This window comes from Mobula hypostoma, chromosome 7, assembly GCF_963921235.1.
Source record: "Mobula hypostoma chromosome 7, sMobHyp1.1, whole genome shotgun sequence".
NCBI lineage: Eukaryota > Metazoa > Chordata > Chondrichthyes > Myliobatiformes > Myliobatidae > Mobula > Mobula hypostoma.
Window position 1 is genome coordinate 168,488,636 of NC_086103.1, and position 21,154 is coordinate 168,509,789.

Here is a 21,154-nt window from a genome sequence, read left to right on the forward strand (position 1 = left end):
AGAAAACAATTTGCAACCTTTTGAGCAATACTGCAAACCAATTCAAATTGATACTTGAATGTCTGAGAGAAAGAACCTTAAACACACCTTGTAGCTCAATGTGAGACCATCAATAGAATGCACAGGAAGTCTCTTTTTGCCGATGTCAACATTTTCTAAATAAATGGACAACCTAGAAATGAAAGTTCAAAGACAGATGAAAATACCAAGCAAAATATAAACTACAAACAAAATATAATTATTGGATAAGAATTAGTCACTGAAGTCCAATTGCATAACAGTGGATGGTCATGCCTTACAAGATGTGCGTCAGACTCTCATTTTATCAAGTGGCTTGTCAGGAGCTTCAGGACAAAAGTTTAAATTTAAAACAAAAACAAACGAGGAATATTCAAACAGGGGCAACCTGTGCAAGATGGACAGATTGCAGCTAAACTAAAGGGGATCCAATATCCTGGCTGGGATTGCTAGTGCTACTCAGGAGGGTTTAAACTAGTTTGGCATGGGGATGGGAACCAGAGCACCACATCAGAAAGAATAGGGCAGATAGTCTGAAGTGTGTATATTGTACTGCTTGGAGTATTACGGGTAAAGGCGATGAACTTAGAGCATTGATCAGTGCATGGAACCATGATTTTGTGGCCATTATAAAGACTTGTTTGAAAGAGGGACAGGAATGGGTGCTTAATATCCCAGGGTTTTGATACTTTAGAAAAGATAGAAGGGGAGGTAAAAAGGTGGGGAGGGGGTGTTTCACTACTAATCAGGGACAGTATCACAGCTGCACTCAAAAGGGACATAATGGAACTGAGTCTATATAGGTAGGACTCAAAAATAGGAAGGATGTAATCACTGATGGGATTGTACAACAGAATTAATAATCACCAGGACATCGAGGAACAGATATGCAGTCAGAATAAGGAAAGGTGTAAAAACAATAGGGTTGTCATGGGGTCTTCAACTTCCCTAATATAAACTAGGATCTTACCAGTGCAAGTGGTTTAGATGGGGCAGGGTTTTTTTTAAGGCACATTCAGGAGGGTTTCTTAAATTATTATGTAGATAATCCAACAGAGAAGGGGATATACTGGATCTGGTGTTGGTAAATGAACCTGGGCTGGCCAGGTGACTGACCTGTAAGTGGGTAAGCAGTTCATGAACAGTGACCACAACCCCTTCAGTTTGAAGATGATTATTAATAAGGATAAGTATGGACCTTGTGGGAGAATATTAAACTGGAGTAGGGCAAATTACGATGGAATTAGGCAGGAACTAGGAAGAGTTAATTGGAACAGCTGTATATGGGCAAGGCCACATCTGATATGTGGAGGGTGTTGTTTAAAGACCAACTGTACAGAATACAGGACAGACATGTTCCAGTCAGAAGGAAGGACAGGGACGGTAAGATAAGAGAATCTTGGATGTCAAGGGATGTGATGAACTCAAGAAGAAAAGGAGAAGTATGTAAAGCTTAGGAAGCTAGAATCAAACAGAGTCCTGGAGGATTATAAAGAAGTCAGAGAAAAAAAACTCAAGAAGGGAATTAGGAAAGCCAGGAGGGGCCATGAAAAGTCCTTGGTAAGCAATTTTAAAGAGAATCCCAAGGCATTCTCTATGTACATCAGGAACAAGATGATAACTAGGGAGAAGGTGGACCACTCAAGGATAAAGGGGAGAACACTTGTTTAGATGCAAAAGATTTGGGTGAGGTCCTTAATGAGTACTTTACATCAGTATTTACCAAGGAGAAGGACGTGGAATATAGGGAGATCAGCGCTGAGAACATTCATATGCTGAGGCATTTTGTAGTAAAGGAGGAGATAATGTTGGGTCTCTTAAAGAACATTAAGTTGGATAAAGTCCCCAGGGCCTGATGATAAATACTCCAGGTTACTGAGAGAGGCAAGTAATGAGTGCTGGAGCTTTATCCAATATCATTGTGTCCTCTCTAGTCACAGGCAAGACCCCGGAAGACTAGCGAGTAGCTGATGTTGTTCCACTGTTCAGGAAGGGAACTAGGGATAATCCTGAAAACTATAGACTGGTGAGTCTCACATTAGTGTTAGGGAAGTTACTGGAGAGGATTCTTAGGGACTGGATTTATGAGCTTTTGAAAAACCATAGCCTAATTAAGGAGAGCCAGCATGGCTTTGTATGGAGCAAGTCATCTTTTACTTATTCGATTGAGTTTTTTTTAAAACCAGGTGACAAGGGTGATTGATGAAGGTACTGCTGTAGATGTTGTTTGCATGGATTTTAGTAAGGCGTTTGACAACGTCCATCATAGGAGTCTCATCCAGAAGATTAAGATGTGTGGGATCAATAGTGAACTGGTTTGCCCAAAGAAGACAGAGGGTGATGGTCAAAGGGATTTATTCTAGCTCAGGGTCTGTAATTAGTGGTGTTCTGCAGGAATCTGCACTGGGACCTCTGCTTATTGTAATATATATAAATGCCCAGATTAAAACATAGATGGTAAGTTTGCAAATGATATGAAATTTGGTAATGTTGTGAAAAATTAGATGACTGCCAAAGAATACAGCAGGATATAGATCAGTTGCAGATATGGGCGGAGAAATGGCAGATGAATCCAGTGCGCATGCGCCGGTCGTGCATGCTGCCTGTTACAGCCATTCCAACCAGTATTCTTACTTTTTTCTTCTTACTTTTTAACACGTTTTTTTTTTGTTTTTTTTCACGGTAACACGTGGAAGCTGCATCCTCTCTCACATGCTGGTAGAGAGAGTTTTATTTGGGTTTTTAGCGCTGGAAATAGTTACATTCCGACACGTTTCATTAGCGGGAGAGAAGCATGGTCGCATTGTGTACTCCAGGGACCAGCTGACTGAGCTTATGCCAGCCGGTTTAGCGAGCAGAGCGGCGGACTCCCCTGCTGAAATCTAGAGGAAAACACACAGAGGATGCAGAGGGGGATCACAAAGGCGAGAAAAGAGGACCGGGTTGAGACAATAGAGACTTATGGAGAAGAGGAGTTCGGTGGGTAATAAAATAGACAAGTTCACGGCACTAGCCAGGCGTCAGGGAACATTTCAGGAGTGCAATGTTATGTGTTTCATTGGAACGGGGCTGCACGAGGACATACCCCATCAAAACTTTTCCATGGACGGCTTCCAGACCATTCGGGTTGACCGGAAGTGCACTGAGAACGGTAAGCGTAAAGGAGTTGGGTGCTTACTGTTCTGGTTAACAACAGATGGTGCAATCCGGGTCATATTACGATCGAGGAACATGTTTGTAGACCGGATATTGAACTTTTTGCTGTTGGACTTCGGCCATATTCCACTGAGATACAACACTGGGCGGCACGGGAGGTTGTTCCTGCCTGTGGCCATCGAACTTTGCAGCTCCTCCTGTGGAGGGTCAGACACCCTGAGCCAACAGGCTGATCCTGGACTTATTTTCCATCTGGCATAGTTTGCATTTTGTTGTTTGACTGTTTGTGGTTTTTGTATTGCTATATTTATGCTCTATTCTTGGTTGGTGCGGCTGTAACGAAACCCAATTTCCCTCGGGATCAATAAAGTATATCTATTTGTCTAAACCCGAGCAAATGTAAAGTTCTGCACCTTGGTAGGTCAAATGTTGAGTCAGTACACTGTTAACGGCAACACCCTCAACAGCGTTGATGAGCAGAGGGATCTTGAGTCCGAGTTCATAGCTCCCTGAAAGTGGCTGCACAGGTTGATAGGGTAGCTAAGGAGGCATATGGCATACTTGTCTTTATTAGTCGAGGCACTGAGTTCAAAGGTCAGGAAATTATGTTGCAGCTTTATAAGACTCTAGTTAGGTGGCATCTGAAGTATTGCATACAGTTCTGGTCACCCCATTATAGGGGGAATATTGAGGCTTTAGAGAGGGTGCATAAGAGGTTTACCAGGATGCTGCCTGGATTAGAAGGCATGTGTTATAATGAGAGGTTGGACAAACTTGGGTTGTTTTTCTGGTGGAGACTGAGGGGAAATCTGATAAAGGGTTACAAGATTATGAGAAGCATAGATTGAGTAGACAGACAGTATCTTTGTCCCAGAAGGCATGCATTTAAAATGAGGGGGGTAATTTTAAAGGAGTCGCGAGAGGCACGTTTTTATTAAACACAGAGTGGTTGGTGCCTGGAATGCGTTGTCTGGGGTGGAGGTAGAGGCAGATACAGCAGGGACTTTTAAGGAATGTTTAGATAGGCACATGAATGCGAGGAAAATGGACATTATGTAGACATAAGGAATTAGTTTAGTTGGCCAATTGATTACTAACTTATTTGGTTTGGCACAGCACTGGAGGCCAAAGGACCTGTTCCTGGTCTGTACGTCCTATATTCTCATTTGCTTGTCATTTTTCTACCTACTGCAAAGAAACTTTTCAATGTCCTGATCTAGAACAAGATTTTGGAGAATAGGGAATAAATTTCAATTAACTAATTTAAATGTATTTCACTACAATTCATCAGTTTTGGAACCAAATGTTGTTGGTGAAACATGGCTGTAATTTCAACCTAACAGATGGATATCATAGAACCATAGAAACTACAGCACAAAACAGGCCTTTTGGCCCTTCTTGGCTGTGCTGAACCATTTTCTGCCTAGTCCCAATCATGGTACTATTTGAAGAACATCAAATCCTCTCCAAGGTCACTAATACTTATAATGTCTTTGATTAAATACCTTCAGGAAATCGAAAGACGTGAACCTACCGAGAGCTATCTTCAGGATAGCGTTGTCCAACTGCCTCTTGTAACCGGCCGTTTAAAAATGACAAGTGTTGCCAGGATTCTTTCTCCTTTACTTTATCAAAAATAGCTACATAGAAGTCATACATGGTCTCTCCAGCTTCCAAGAGAAAGAAATTTCTCATGGCTTGAAGATATTCCACAAGCCTGAAGGGAAAAACAGTTATTAATTACATTATTTTTAAACACCTTGCCCTCAAAAATTGCCAATGTGGGAAAATGGTTTAATTCCATTAATTTCAAATGAATAATTAGCCAGAGTCAGGCAAGAAAAAAATGAGAATGAGCTTTAGGTGGCAAGTTCAATAAAGCATTGAAAAAAGTTCAACAATTCATTCCACTCATTTCATTTTCTTGCTGTTAATTGAAGCATGTGAACCCCTAGAAAAAGGGCACTGTTGGCTGGGGTATAAAATATTTCTCATTGCACCAAACAATAATTAGTCTCGATATCAGATATCTGAACTTGCAGTTAAAGTACTTGAAATGTAAATTAATTATGGAATCAATAAAATCATGACTATAGTCTTTGTCTTTTTAACAAAAATATAAAATAACATAAACTAATGTAAATGCAAAACTCAGAAAGAAATTAAGCTAGACTTTTAAATATTTGTCTATTCTTGTAGAAATGAAAGACCAAACTGGATATACAGTCTAATTTTGAGGCACGTTTATCATATATGTTGTTTCTGATTTGTTTGCCAGTCAAACAAATTGTGCCAATTAACCCAACATTGGCCTTGCTGTTCCCTCTAAAGTACCATTTATTAAAGCTTCAGACAGCTGAATTTTTATTATAAATTAGGATATGAACAGTTGAATAATTTGTGCTAGATAACTGCAAAGCAATAACTTTAGAGCACAAACATGTAACTTTAATTTGCCTTTAACTAATTATATTAGCTTAATCTTAACTGCATCTCAAGTACAAGAATAATACTACGTTTTCTCTTACTTGTAATCTGTCTTCAGAGTTTGCATTAATTTTCCGCAACATTCCAGGTACCGTTTCTCTATGTGAGGATACAAACATGAGCGAAGCGTGAGCTCAAATGCCTGGCAGGTCACTGATTCTGAGGATCTATCCACATTGACATCGCCACTGCTGAATCTTTCATGAAAATCATTTTGTTCCATGTATAACCTGCAAAAGTTAAATCAATGACAATAAATTGTCACATCAGGATTTTTACTACAGTTGAATTAGTATTCATACACCAAATGCATTACATTTTAAATACCACAGAAGGATTCTATAGAATATTCAAGATTTCTGTGTAATATTACTGTGGCATACTTTTTTCATTGACCAATAATATTTTAAATATTCAAATTTGAGAAATCAGTTAATATATTTTAGATGCTGAACAGTAGTAGTACCTTAAGTCTCTAATAAAATTAACCAACAGCATTAGCACAAATTTACTTATAGACTTCTACACTATAGAAAACATCTTCTATTTATGCTTTGCAAAATTACAGCTATCAATGCAAAGAAGAAGAAGAAGAAAGCCCTTAACTCCAAGTGGAGTAATTGGGACGCCGTCATGATGGCATTTATTTTTAGCAGGCTTTCTTATTTTTATGAGGCCAAGTTGCTAGCTTGACACTCAACCCAGTACGGATGGAAAGCGTGCAAAGGAGCCGGCTGGATTTGAACTCGGGAGCCTTCGCTCCGAAGTCCGGCGCCGATGCCACTACGCCACCAGCTGACCAATCAATGCCAAAAAAGTGTTCTGATATTATCAAGAATAGCCACAGCTAGATCATGTATCATGTAACGGCGAAAACGCCACAGATACTTTGCTCTTATTATTTAGAGATACAGCGCAGAAAAACTCTTTTGGTCCATTGAGCTGCACTGCCCAGCAACCCATTGATTTAACCCCAGCCTAATCACAGGACAATGTACAATGACCTATTAACCTACTAACCAATACATCTTTGGATTGCAGGAGGAACTGGAGAACCTGGAGGAAACCCACATGCACACAGGAAGAACATACAAACTTTCTTACAGAGGAACTGGAACTGAACTCTGAACTCCAAGCTGTAATAGCATTGCATTAACTACTATACAACCGTGGTGACCCATATCTAGTAGTGTATTTGAACTCTGAACTTCCACTATATCATAATATATTCACATTAAATTACACTTAACATCTTTGGACAAGGATGTTAAAATTTGCTACTTATTGAGAAAATCCGCAGAATGGCAACTATTCCATTCCCAATAAACTTGATAAGATCCAGAAAAAAAAGGTTACTACTAATATATATTAGCTCATTTGCACTTTGTAAAGTCCCACATACTTATCGATTTCCATATTATAGAAAGCATTTTCTATTTATATTTTGCAAAATTACAGCTGTCAATGCAGAAAAAAATATTATGTTCTAATATTATCAAGAGCAGCCACAATCTAGTATCACGTGTCAGATAACGGTGAAACTGAAGTTGCAGTTTTAAATACACAGACTTCTTCGGCAAGTGCAACTTCCTGTGATAAGGGTTTAAGAGATGGTAAAGTCTCCCCAATCAATGTACTATTGAGAAATGTACTTGCTGGAATTTCATTTTGGTACCAAGACTATGAGTTAACTCAGCAGACTGGGCGAATACAAGAAACAGTCATGTCTAAATGAAAATGCTAGGTTATGCACCATGAGTTCCAAATGATGACAATGCCTATCACAATTATAAGTGATGTACTTTTGATGTCTGTCAATAGCTCATTACTGCAGACTAGGATCATCTGCTTACTGATTCTTCCTCCTCTGTCTGTAGGAAGCACATCTTGTTTTCAATTTACAACAAAAAGTCTTTTTGAAATTATGCCTAAGCTAATGAGTCATTACTAATGTGCTTTAGGAAAATGAGACTTATGGAGTTGTTGTGTAGTTACTAGTGGGAGAAGCCTACAATAGCAAAATGTACAATTATGCAGATGTTAATGTCTAATCTGGGAGCATTTGAAGTGCAGTATGTACATTCACAATGCCAATCTTGATCAGTACAAAATGTGGGTGAAAGGAAGTTACCAAAAATAAAGTATCCAAATGCCAGTGGCTCACCAAATATATACAGTATACAGTAACACTTGTGCTTACAATAATCATTGTTAATCATTGAAGCATTACCTTGCAAACGTTATTGCTAATAAAGGATCATGAACATCATCGAGTTCAAGGTGCCGAGCAACTATAGACTGCACCTTGATCAAGCTTTCTTTAGTGGCTTGTTGCTCTGGAACCGTACGTTCACAGGATTCAGCACCCTCCCCATAACGAAGGCAGGACTGAAGTGACTCCAGGAATAGCGCATACAAACTTTTTCTTTCAGCATCTACAAAGAAAATGTGCCAAGTGAATTTCATAAAACTACATCTATTCCCTTAATAATATGGATGTATGATTTGTATGAAGAATGAAAGAAAAAAACACAAATGGGAAGTGAGGAGGCATGAATTTCTTGAAGGCTCTGAAAATTTAAAACAGTATCTCTTGTATTTTTTTCTTCAGTATATTTCTGTCCTCACTGCCAACCAGACTGACAGGCTGCTCGACTAACTGATTGGACAGTTGCCAAAGGGAGTGGATGCATCAGTTAAGTACAATTCACAGCAGGTATAGAAAGACATAGGGAATGAAAATGGGAGGAGCATGGGGAAAGGAGGAAAACCAGGCACATCAGGGAGAGGTCAAGGCACTTGGTCATTACAGGACAAATTTTTAGGGAAACTATGAGCAAGGCATCGAGGCTAGTGGCACACTGCTTCGATTCCTCAACAGTGTTTCAAGGGCAAATCTGTTATGCTGAAATTAAACTAGTTAAAATGAAGCCTCAAATAATTTAATTACTGACCAAATCCAGAGAGCAAGATGTCTGCCTTCCTGTCTTAAAACTGGAAGTACAGAAAGTCATTTTTCATATCATTGATCTGAACATACCCATTTTCACACAGCGAATTTTATGCTTTTTACCTGATTTATTAAACTACGCACGTAAGTAATTTTATTGTGATACAAAATACTGAGGCTTTTGTACTAAATAAAATAACACAAGATCACTGCTCAAAAATTAATTATTAAATATAACAATCAAATTCAAATTGTTCAATCTAATATCATAGAATGTATACAGTATGCAACCTGAAATTCTCACTCCACAGATATCTGCAAAACAAAAATGCCCAAAGAATGATTGCTAGTAACATCAGAACCCCAAAGTCCTCCCTCCCCCATACACAAGCAGCAACCAAACCATCACCCCTCCCCCTCCCATACACTGCACCTGCAGAAGCACTGACCCCCCCCAACCATGCAAGCAATAGCAAAAGCCCCCAGACATTAAAGCCTTGCAGACGACCTATATCTATACTTGCCTTGCTTTCATTTAGAATACTGCAGCTTGAATCTCTTGCTCACAGAGAAACTATGGTAATTACTCAATTCTCACTTAAACAAGTATACTGCCAGACATTAAGCTAATAAACTGTTACCCAAATCCTTATCTCCACTTGGCTGGACTAGCTGGAGTCAGTTCAAACTCAATAACCAGATTTAAGGCAAAAATTGTTTCCTGTATTAAAGTAACTATTTATATGGGCTGATGAATTTAACCACCAAGTTGAAGTAGATGTTCTCACTCCCTATTCATTTCACTTTTTTAAATGTTATTTCACACAAGGGCAAAGTGGAATCTTAACAACATATTGTGCAATAGCAAATGATTTTTTAGGCTCATGAAGCTATTACCAGATATGAGGTCCTAAACTACAAGAAAAATGCACGGGGTAAAGTTCAGATACTTTTGTACAATGCACATAAATGATAATTTGCCCCATAAGCCTCATCTGACATGAGCCATTAATTGATTGTGAATAAATAAGCACAGTGATGGAGCAAAGGTGTGTCCAAGTTCCAACTCCTTCTGTTGGGGGTCAAGAGAATAAATTAGTCATTTAGGACACTCAAAACATTACATAAGTAGATTCTTAATACATCAACTTCTTCTCACTCAAGTTGAGTGAGTAAGAACCTGAGTTATTAAAACAAATCAATGATCCCAGGATAGTATCAGAACTTGCAATTTTGAAATGCTTTCTATTACAATGTACGCCAGATCAGACTGGTATTCTGATTCTCCTCTTCAGGCACACTGCTGGTGTCTTCCCCAGTGAAGACTAATGTAAAATACTTAAGAGTCCATCTGGTCATTTCTTTGTCCCATTGCAATTATTTTCCTTACCTCGGTGAGTGTTTTCCATTGGGAGGCCTTGGTTGTCCTTACTTTCCAGGTTCTTGAGCAGCTGCATTGATTTGCCAGCCATAATAATCTGTTTGATCACTGGTTTCAGGAAAGAGACCATTGTGTGTTGCTTACTGGAATTTTCTTGATCAATGGTGCCACTGCTGCCTGCACCATCATTCGTATTTTCATTCATTCCAGTCTTTTCAGACACGCTAAACAACGTACAAGTAGAATGCCAGAAATCTCTATGATTCACTGGGACATCTTTGTTTCTAGTGTATAAAATAAATTGGTGATAAAAACATCATTTAAGGAATAGCTTCAGTTTCTCGTTGCCATTGTTTTAATACGTTTCCTGAAATATCATTAGTACCATTGTACAGTTACTCATGCCTTCTACACAACACCAGTAAATGGCAGGCAAATTATTTATTTTACCCTTGATGACATAATTATCCCTTAATAAATATTTACTATGGTGAGTCAGTTGCAGAAGTTTTAAAACATTCTCTATGGGTAAATTTATGCATAAAGCAACGCAGAGGATTGAAATGATGTTAGTGAAGAATGAGGTAATTTTGAACTTTAATTACAACTACATAACAGCTCAACATGAAACTAAATAGTACAGTATGTATATGCTCACCTATTTCAAGAACAATCCAAATATAAGTTATGCATTTTCTGCCAATGAACGAGTTTTTTTTCCTGAAAAACTACAATGGCGTCTACTTGATGTAAATGCTTGTGCAAATCACTCAATGCTCAATATCTCCTGTCTTCATGACAGCTTTGACACTGATTATTTCTTTCTACAAGCCAATACGCTTTTAAATTCACGTCTGTACATTGTAACAGAATCATAACGCAGATTTTTACTCCCTCACATTGTGGGATGGGTGTATGATTTAGATAAATTCAATCAGAGCTTTTCCTCATTTAAAAAGCTGGCCTACCTTGCCAGTGGAAATGATTCCAATATCAATTTTGTATAGTTTGCCATTCTCAGAAATTATTCCATGCAAGTTCCATGAATTTACTCTCAATGGCTAGTTTATTAGATACTGGAGTGGATCCCAGTGCTGCTGTAGCTCATCCACTTCAAGGTCTGATGTGTCATGCATTCAGAGATGCTCTTCTGCATACCACTTAAGTGGTTATTTGAGTTAGTGTCACCTTCCTGTCAGCTTGAAACAGTCTGGCCATTCTCCTCTAACCTTTCTCATTAACAAGGAATTTTCGCTCATAAAGCTGACACTCACTGGATGTTTTTTTTTGTTTTTGCACTATTCTCCATAACAGAGACTGTTGTACCTGAAAATCCCAGATCAGCAGTTGCAGATCACCCCGTCTGTCACGAACAATCACTCCACAGCCAAAGTCATTTGGATCACATTTCTTTCCCAGTCTGATATTCAGTCTGAACAACAGATGAACCTCTTGACCATGTCTGCATGCTTTTATGCATTGAGTTGCTACCACACGATTGACTGATTAGATATTTGCATTAACGTGCAGGTATACAAGAGTACCCAATAAACTGAGTGTATATTAGCATAGTAGTTTATCTAAGTCCTAATCATATAGGTACTATAGATTTATTACGTTTAGCCTCATTTCCTTAAAACTCAAAATACCAGATGCCTTTTTTTAAAAAACAAAACACATCACCGTCTTGAAATACCCAATCTTAGGAACATGAGCCCTTAAGTAACACAATTCAGTTGCACCCTTCAGCATTTTGTATTTTGCAGTGCCACACAGGGTTTCCTCTGTAAACCACCTTACTTAACAACTTTTCATATTAGATGGCGAATGACACAGTGCTGGATTGGGCTGAACTCAGCTGGACAGAGTATGCCTGGAATCTTGATGACATTTGTGGTTTGGTGTTCTTCACTTGTTTTCTTTGTTGCTTGCATGGTTTGTTTTTTTTAATGCGGGGGGGGTTGGTGTTTTTCTTTGAACAGGTTCAATGGTTTTTTTGTTTCATGGCTGTCTGTGGGAAAATGAATCTCAGGTTGCATACTGTATATGTACTTTGATAGTAAATGTACTTTGAATCTTTGAAATGGCAAATGTCCAATCGATTTACAATTCTCTCCAATGTTTGCTGAAAGACTAACTTGGATGCCCCGAGCAAATTTCCAGAATGTATGCTTAAAATCATCTCTACATGTAACCAAACATGGGTCCTAAATGACAATGCAGACCCAATTTTTCAGTTTAAATAATATTGGACTCGGAACGGCAGCTACAGACAATGTAGTGGAAAAAATCAAGAAGGGAACTTAAGCTGAAGCTGTCAAAATCACGTACCCCTTTTCTAGAAGGGAAGCGGATAAGGAGAGAATAAGAAAAGATCTACTTATTCCCTTTTCTTTCACCATAATATTGTCCAGCGATGTCTTAAATACTTGTCAAATTTTTACCTCTTAATTTGTCATTTTTCTGTTTTCTCCAGTCTTGTTCTTCCTCTTCAGAAAATATTGAACAGTAGTTGAATGCAATGTGTAATGCATCTTGCTCAGAAAGTATAATAATAATAATAATAATCTTTACGGCTTATTTATTTATTATTATTATTTATTCTTTGTTTTTGTATTTGCACGGTTTTTTGTCTTTTGCACACTAGTTGTGTGCCCAGTCTGTGTGGTCTTTCATTGATTCTATTACGTTAATTGGATTTATTGAGTATGCCCGCAAGAAAATGAATGTGGTGATATATATGTACTTTCATAATTAATTTACACTGAACTATTAATGCTTCAGAATTAAAAATGAAGATTTCATCATTTTAGTTCTAGCCAACTCAAGATTAAAATCATCTGTCTCTGAAGTCACCAAGATCATTGAGGTTGTCAAAAGCCAGGAATTGAGCTAGAAGCCTCTCTGGTCTGTCAGATCAACAAGTAACCACAAAAACCACTCAAGTAGTAGAAAAAATGTTCCCTTTTCTACCCCCCCACCCCCTCCAAATTTGCTCAGCCTCTTGTCAGTGAACTACTTATTAGGACACAGTTTCATAGGCAGCTCAGGGTCTTCAAAGCTCACACACAAAGGTCTACCGTATATGAGTCGTGCAAGCTATCCATCTATGGAAGTATTACAATGAAGCATAACTCTTGTCTTCAGTGCACAAAATTCACAGACAAAACTCCAATCAAGTTAGCCAGAGATTCTGAGTATCAATTTTGGATCACTTTTCCGTTCTAACCAGTGTACATAAGACAATGTAACAACTTTACCATTACCTAATTAAGACAAATTAACTGCACTACACACTGAATTAACCAGCTGACTCATCAATGATCTTAAGTATAGATTTCTCTTTCTAGCCATGCACGAGAGGGCAAGGAAGACTAAGAGGAAATTTATCTATCCAGAAAAGCTTAGCACATACTCAAACTACAAAAAGTCTTATTTTTCCCCCTCACTGCCCATACAGACAGTTCACCCATACCCTTCTATGAAATGGTATCTCTTTATGTAAATAATACTAAATGCTAAATTTATCAGATCAGTTAAATGCAGAACAGAATCATAAATAACTCCTAAAAAGACTTTGCCCAGTAAATTACAATCAGTAACAAATATAACATCATACAATGTAATGAAGGTGATTAACAATTTTGTACCTCTGGATAATGAATTCTTTTGCAGGGTCAGACAGATTTCCATGGACTATCCACTCATCCACAATTTCAAGATAGGGCCTTACAGTTTCCACCCACAAAGAGAAGAGAAGAGACACCTGCAAAGAGAATGTTAGAGACAGTTCAACTCAAGATAGCCTCACATCCAGGAGGTACAAGAGCCTCAGGACTCGCATTACCAACTTCAAGACCAGCTACTATCCCTCAACCATCAAGCTCTTGAACAAAAGGGGATACCTACACTTAACTTCAGTTACTCCCATCATTGAAATGTTACCACAACCAACCACTTCACTTTCAAGGACATTTTATCGCATGTTCTCGTTGGCTATTGCTCTGTATCTATAATTACATTTCTATAGTTCGCTGTCTTCTGCGCTCTAGTTGATCTTTCATTGATCCCGTTTTAGTTACTAGCGATAGATTTATTGAGCATGTCCATAAGAAAATGAATCTCAGGTTTGTATATACATGTACTTTGAAGAATAAAATTTACAGTACTTTGAACTTTGAATTGTTCTGACCATATTCAATCTCCAAGATTGTGATAACCAACTGCCTCTACAACCAGTCCTTCTTTTCCAACCAGATACCAGGTCAAGAAAATGCACATAAAATTAGGAACTTTACCAATAAATATCGCCATGTTTATTGTGTAGTTGAAAGCAGTATCATAAGCTTAAATGCCCAGGAAATAAACAGGGAAACTAAGTACATGTAATAATAATAAACCAATTTCAAATTACTTAGTAACAGATACTTTATACTTTATTGTCGCCAAACAATTGGTACTAGAACGTACAATCATCACAGCGATATTTGATTCTGCGCTTCACACTCCCTGGATTACAAACATTAAATATTTAAAATATTAAAAACAGTTAAAATTAGTAAATATTAAAAATTTAAATTATAAATCATAAATAGAAAATAGAAAAATGGGAAATAAGGTAGTGCAAAAAAACCGAGAGGCAGGTCCGGATATTTGGAGGGTACGGCCCAGATCCGGGTCAGATTGCAGATAAATACATACTATGTTCTTTAGATTTTTTTTGTGATGGCAATTCTGCTAAATATGAGACACAGCAGTTAACACACCCCTTCACTACCACTACTTCATCATTTACTGTCAGTCTATCATGTAGCCATGTGGCTTATTTGCCAGTCGAAAGCCGCTTCCGCTGTGTTAACCGTTGATTGGTCCGTTTAAAAACTGCCACTGCTCTTTCTCATTGTTTGGACTGCGCACACAGCACTAATTTCCGGTTCTAAGTTCCTCAGACGGCATCTGGTTCCGGGTGCCTCAGAGGGTAGCACATGTGGGTTTCTCTCTCTCTTTCCCTTTGTCTCCAGGGCATGTTTCACAGAACCATTGGGGAGTTATGCTTTGCAAGCACTTTTCAATAGATAGATAACTTATTGATCCTAAAGTTAATTACTGTCACAGTAGCATTACAAGTACATAGATATACAAATATTAGAAGTAAGAAAGAATAAAAAATAAGTTACTTCAAACAGTCTAATAGGAGGGGGTCATCACCTCCCCGGCGATAGGTTGACTCATTAGAGACTAATGGCTGAGGGTAAGTGTGACCTCATATAGTGATCTTTGGAGCAGTGCAATTGTCTTAGTCTATTACTGAAAATGCTCCTCTGTTCAGCCAAGGTGGCATGCAGAGGGTGAGAAACATTGTCCAGAATTGCCAGGATATTCTGTAGGTTCCTTTGTTCTACCACAGCCTCCAGTGTGTTCATTCCCAGTCCTATAACAGAGCTGCTTTCTTATCAGTTTATTGAGCCCACTGGCATCACCTGTGTTGATGCAATTGCCCCAGCACAGCACCGCATAGAAGATTGTACTTACTCCAACAGACTGGTAGAACATGTGAAGGAGAGGCCTGCATACTCCAAAGGACCTCTAAGTAAGAATCTGTTTGTCGAATTTTTAGTTTTGTTGTTTGTGTAACTTGGGGGGACTTAAATGTTTGGTCAAACCTTTTACTGTTTGTAGATAAATGATTAATATTTGTTCATAGTCAGTGTTTTCTGTCTCACTCACCAAACCCATGAACCTGCTTCCATGTTACACAGTCACCTTATATACAGATACTCCTGTGCCAAGCATAACTTTACAGACATAAATCAATCTATGCATAAGCTATCTTATGTATTTGTAATTATTGTGTTCTTCATCTTTCTTTTGTGCTACATTGGATCCAAAGTAACAATCACCTTGTTCTCCTTTACCTTTGTGCACTGGAAATGACATTAAACAACCTGAAATCTTTTACACAAGAACGCTGTTGAAGGTAAAAGTGCTTCAACAGGGCCATCTACATGGGAACTATGGTTTTCAATCGGAACACCCATGCTGCAAAACACAAGGCTGACAATAGGAGGGTACTAAAAACACTTAGCTGAATGTAAATATGCACCTGCCAAATTCAGCTTGAATGGGTAGTTATAACAACAATGTAAAGGGAACTAGGAAATAAGCAGTTGGTCTTGTTTTTGTTAATGATGTTCTTACCTCTGCAGGGAAATAACTTGACTAACATTAACATGCATTAACAGAGATGGAATAGAACATGGGTTGGTTTGTACGTGGCTCCACAGTTACAGAAATGGCTCCAAAAAGGTTCTTCAAGGAAAATGCGAAGGCAATTAAGCCAATGGGCATGACACGGCCAGAGTATGGGATCTTCAAATGCAATCAGTCACTTGCTCCCCTATACCTTATTGGCTGCACTGCTAACTACTGTACATACCTGTGCTTTGAATGAAGATACTGTAATTTTATCACTAAAATGTTGAGATCTGTTTCTAGTCGCTCCTTTTGTTTTAAACATTGCTATTCTGCATGATTTTGATTGGGATGGCCTGCAGATAAAGAATGACGCACTGGATTGAACTAGAAATGAGACAAACTGAATGTGTCTGGACTCTTTCAATTTTATGTTTTATAGTCTGAGTTTTTCACTATTTTTTCTGCCATTTGCGTGATTTATTTTTCTTTTACACATGGGGGGGGTTGGTTTGATTTTTTTTTGAGAATGGCGTGCTTTGTAAAGTCAGAGGGGACAGATCTGGGCTAGACGAGATATCCCCCCAAGTTATTCCAGGAAGTAAAGGTGTCAACAATATTTGCGTCATCCCTGGCCATAAGGGTAGTACAAGAGGATTGGAGGATGGAAAATACCGTTTCATTATTCAAGAACGGTAATAAAGATAATCCAGGGTACTGCAGACCAGGATCAGTGAGTCTTATGTTAGTGGTGGGTGAACTATTGGAAAGGATTCTTAGGAACAGGGTATATAAGCATTTGGAGAAGCATTATCTTAGTGGGGATAGTCAGCACAGCTTTGTGGCTTCACAAAGGTCCTGTCTGATGAGCCTAACTGAGTTTTTCAAAGAGGTGACAAAACAAATTGATCTGGGAGAGCAGTAGATATTGAGCATATGGATTTTAGTAAAGCATTTGACAAGGTTTCCCTTTCCAAATCCATGCAGTTAAGTTACCATGAGGCATGAGATTCATAGTAACTTAGCTGTGTAGATTTGGAATTTGCTTACCCACAGAAGTCCAAGGCTGGCAGAAGATGGAACATATTCTGCCTGGAGGTTGGTGACAAATGGGCTCTGTCTGAGACCCCTTACTCTTTGTTCTTTTTATAAATGACTTGGATGAGGAAATGGAAGGACGAGTTAGTAAGTTTGCAGATGACACATTGTTGATAGTGTAAAAGGCTGACAGAGGTTACATGTGGAATTGATAGGATGCAGAGCCGAGCAGAAAAGTGGCAAATTGAGTTCAATCTAGAAAAGTGCAAAGTGATTCACTTTGGAAGATCATATGTGAAGGTGGAGTACAAAGATAATAGCAAGGTTCTTAACAGTGTGGAGGAACAGAAAGGATCTTAGGGGCAATGTTCATAGATGCCTCAAAGTTATAGCTTTATAAAACTTTGGTTAGATCACACTTATTGTGTTCAGTTCTGGTTGTTCCAGTAAAGGAAGAATGTGGAAGCTTAGAGAGGATGCAATGTAGAGCTGCCTCGATAATGCCTGAATGAGAGAGGTCTTATGAGAAAAGAGTAAGCAGGCTAGTGTTTTTCTCTTTGGAACAGAGGATGATGAGAAGCAACATGATCGAGGTGTATAAGATTATGAGAGGTATAGAGTGGACAGCCTTTTTCCCAGGGCATCAGTAGCCAATACAAGTGGACATCCACTTAAGGTGAGTGGAGAAAAGCTTAGGGGAAATGTCAGAGGTACATGTTTTTTTAAATTTTACAGACTGTCAGATACTCTCAGATAGACACATTGCTATAAGAAAATGGAGGTTCATGGGCTGTGTAGGAGGAAGGATTGGATTGATCACAGAGTAAATTTATATAGGTCAGTTTATCATTTGTGGGTAGAAGGCCCTGTACTGTGTTGTGCTTTACTGTGTTCTATGTCGTAGGACATGGATTGCATCCAGCAACCCAAATGAGCCACTCACACTATTGAATGGTTAAAATAAATATCCTTCCGCTTAACCCAAGAATCAATAAGAGTAATTAATTATTTACTCCACAACAGTGGGATTGCTTTTAAGAGCTGATCAATTAATAGGGCAGAGTGATCATACTGTCAAAAGTGTCTGACCTTTAGCAACATGCACAAAATACTGGAGGAACTCAGCAGGTCAGGCAGCATCTATGGAGGGAAATAAACAGTCTCAGCCTAAAACATCAATGTTGTCTGACCTGCTGAATTCCTCCAGCATTTTGTATGTGTTTCTCAAGACTTCAACGAGCCTTTGGGAAATGCAAGGAAAGCCAAGCATCTGGAAAAACCAACAAGGTTACAAGGATACAGAATGTGCAAACTCCACAAAGACAGCACCAAAGGTTAGGACTGAACCTGCACGGTTGGATTCGTAAGGCAGCATCATTCTATTCTCCTTCCCCTCACATTCCAATGACTTAGATGAGGATATTAAATGTAATATCTCCAAGTTTGCAGATGGCATGGTGGGGTGGGAGTGGAAGCTATGAAGAGGATGGAGAAAGCACCACTGTGATTTGACAAGCTGCGTGAAGGAGCAAATGCAGTTTTATGTTACAAGTAGAACACAACTTAAAATATTTAAGTTGCCTGTCCACAGAGTTCTCATTATCACCATGCAAGTTGATAGGGTTGTTAAGAAAGCATATAGTATCTTGGCCTCCATTAGTTGGGGAACGGAGTTCAAGAGTCATGAGGTCATGTTGCAGCTCCAGAAAACTCTGCTTACATTACACTTGGAATATTTGCTCAGTTCTGGTCACCTCATTATAGGAAGGATATGGAAGCTTCAGAGAGTGTGTAGAGGACATTTACCAGGCTGCCTGGATTAGAAAGCATGATTTATGAGGATAGGTGGAGCAAGCTAGGGCTTTTCTCTTTGGAGCGAAGGAGGAAGAGAGGTGAAGTTAGAGGTATACAAGATAAGAGCCATAGATAGAGTGGATAAGCAGAGACATTTTTCCTAGGGCAGAAATGGCTAACACAAGGGGTCATAAGTTTAAGGAGATTGTACGAAAGTACAGGAAAGATGTCAGAGTTAAGTCCACTCCCTCACAGAGTGATAGGTACATAGAACATACCACCAGGAGTGGTGGTAGAGGCAGATATATTAGGCACATTTAGGAGAATCTTAGATAGGCACATGGATGATATAGAAAAATGGAGGGCTCTGTGGGAGGGAAGGATTAGATTGATCTTAGAATAGGTTGAAAGGTCAGCAAAACATTACCAAAGGGTCTATACTGCGCTTGAATGCTGTATGTTCCATGTTCCAATTCACAGCATATTCTGTAATATGGTTATCACACTTTAATTCAATATCAGTAGAACAACAAGTAACTTAAAAATTATTTCACTCCACTGCACAGCTACAAATGATCACCTCCTTTGCTACTCAGACATTTTTCCAAAATAGGAAAAATGGCAAACAGGTTAATAAGATACCATGCCCCGTAACTAGTGCAGTCTAAATTATGCATTTCATAAACTTGTTGGTGGGCGGTGGGAAGGAATAGCATGAAGATAGTAAAGTGATCATATCAGAAGCATTACTGAAATTATCAAAGTGGATGACAACAACATGAAATTCAGATAAAATAGATTGCATACAGATATATAGATAGCTAGGGTGCCCAAGACGTTCACGTCTTTCTAGTTACCAAATAATAATACTATTGAGCTAATACAAAGCTTCTAGTTTCTGGTTCCCAACCACCTTCCTATTTTAGACCATTAGACCATAAGTCATAGGAGCAGAATTAGGCCATTTGGCCCATCGAGTCTGCTCCACCATTCAATCATTGCTGATCCTTTTATTCCCTCCTCAACCCCATTCCTGTAACCTTTGATGCCATGTCCAATCAAGAACCTATCAATCTCTGCCGTAAATGCACCTAACGACCTGGCCTCCACAGCTGCCTATAGCAACAAATTCCACAAATTCACCACCCTCTCTCCGCATCTGTTTTAAATCGATGTCCCTCTACCCTGAGGCTGTGCCCTCTTGTCCTAGACTCTGCCACCATGGGAAACATCCTTTCTACTTCTACTCTGTTTAGGCCTTTCAACATTTGAAAGGTTTCAATGAGATATGCCCCCCCACCCCATCCTTCTAAATTCCAGCAAGTACAGACCCAGAGCCATCAAACGTTCCTCGTATGATAACCCTTTCATTCCCAGAATCATCCTTATGTACAGCCTCTGGATCCTTTCCAATGCTAGCACATCTTTTCTTGGACGAGGAACCCAAAACTGTTCACAATACTCAAGGCAAGGCCTCATCAGTACCTTATAAAGCCTCAGCATCACATCCCTGCTGTTGTATTCTAGACCTCTTATAATGAATGCTAACATTGCATTTGCCTTCCTCACCATTGACTCAACCTGCAATTTAACCTTTAGGTGTTCTGAACAAGGACTCCCAAGTACATTTTCATCTCAGATTTTTGGATTTTCTCCCCATTTAGAAAATAGTCTGCACATTTATTTCTACTACCAAAGTGCACAACCATGCATTTTCCAACATTTTATTTCATTTACCACTTTCTTGCCCATTCTCCTAATCTAAGTCCTTCTGCAGCCTACCCATTTCCTGAACACTACCTGCCCCTCCACCAATCTTCATATCATCTGCAAACTTGGCAACAAAGCCATCTATTCCATCATCTAAATCATTGATATACAGCATTAAAAGAAGCAGTCCCAACACCGACCCCTGCGGAACACCACTAGTCATTGGCAGCCAACCAGAAAAGGATCCTTTTATTCCCATTCACTGCCTCCTACCAATCAGCCAATGCTCTATCCATGCCAGTAACTTTCCTGTAATGCCATGAGCTCTTAACTTGGTAAGCTGCCCCATGTGTGGCTTCTGGGAGTCCAAATATACAACATCCACTGCACCCCCTTTAACTATACTACTTGTAATCTCCTCAACAGCT

At 39.0% G+C, this 21,154-nt stretch overlaps 1 protein-coding gene across 3 annotated transcripts in view; it reads right to left on the bottom strand.

Annotated features, from left to right (window-relative positions):
- Positions 1 to 21,154, bottom strand: part of tubgcp5 (tubulin gamma complex component 5) — an 81,351-nt gene that overhangs the window by 18,078 nt on the left and 42,119 nt on the right. For all 3 annotated transcript variants that reach the window (XR_010018763.1, XR_010018764.1, XM_063054536.1), the window contains exons 12-17: positions 13,643 to 13,758; positions 10,002 to 10,276; positions 7,892 to 8,096; positions 5,703 to 5,891; positions 4,709 to 4,891; positions 88 to 172 (exon numbers count right to left, since the gene is read on the bottom strand). Coding sequence is in view for 1 of the 3 variants with exons in the window: in XM_063054536.1 (XP_062910606.1) it covers positions 88 to 172; positions 4,709 to 4,891; positions 5,703 to 5,891; positions 7,892 to 8,096; positions 10,002 to 10,276; positions 13,643 to 13,758 (1,053 nt within the window). In the remaining 2 variants the exon portion in view is untranslated. The remainder of the gene's footprint in view (positions 1 to 87; positions 173 to 4,708; positions 4,892 to 5,702; positions 5,892 to 7,891; positions 8,097 to 10,001; positions 10,277 to 13,642; positions 13,759 to 21,154) is intronic.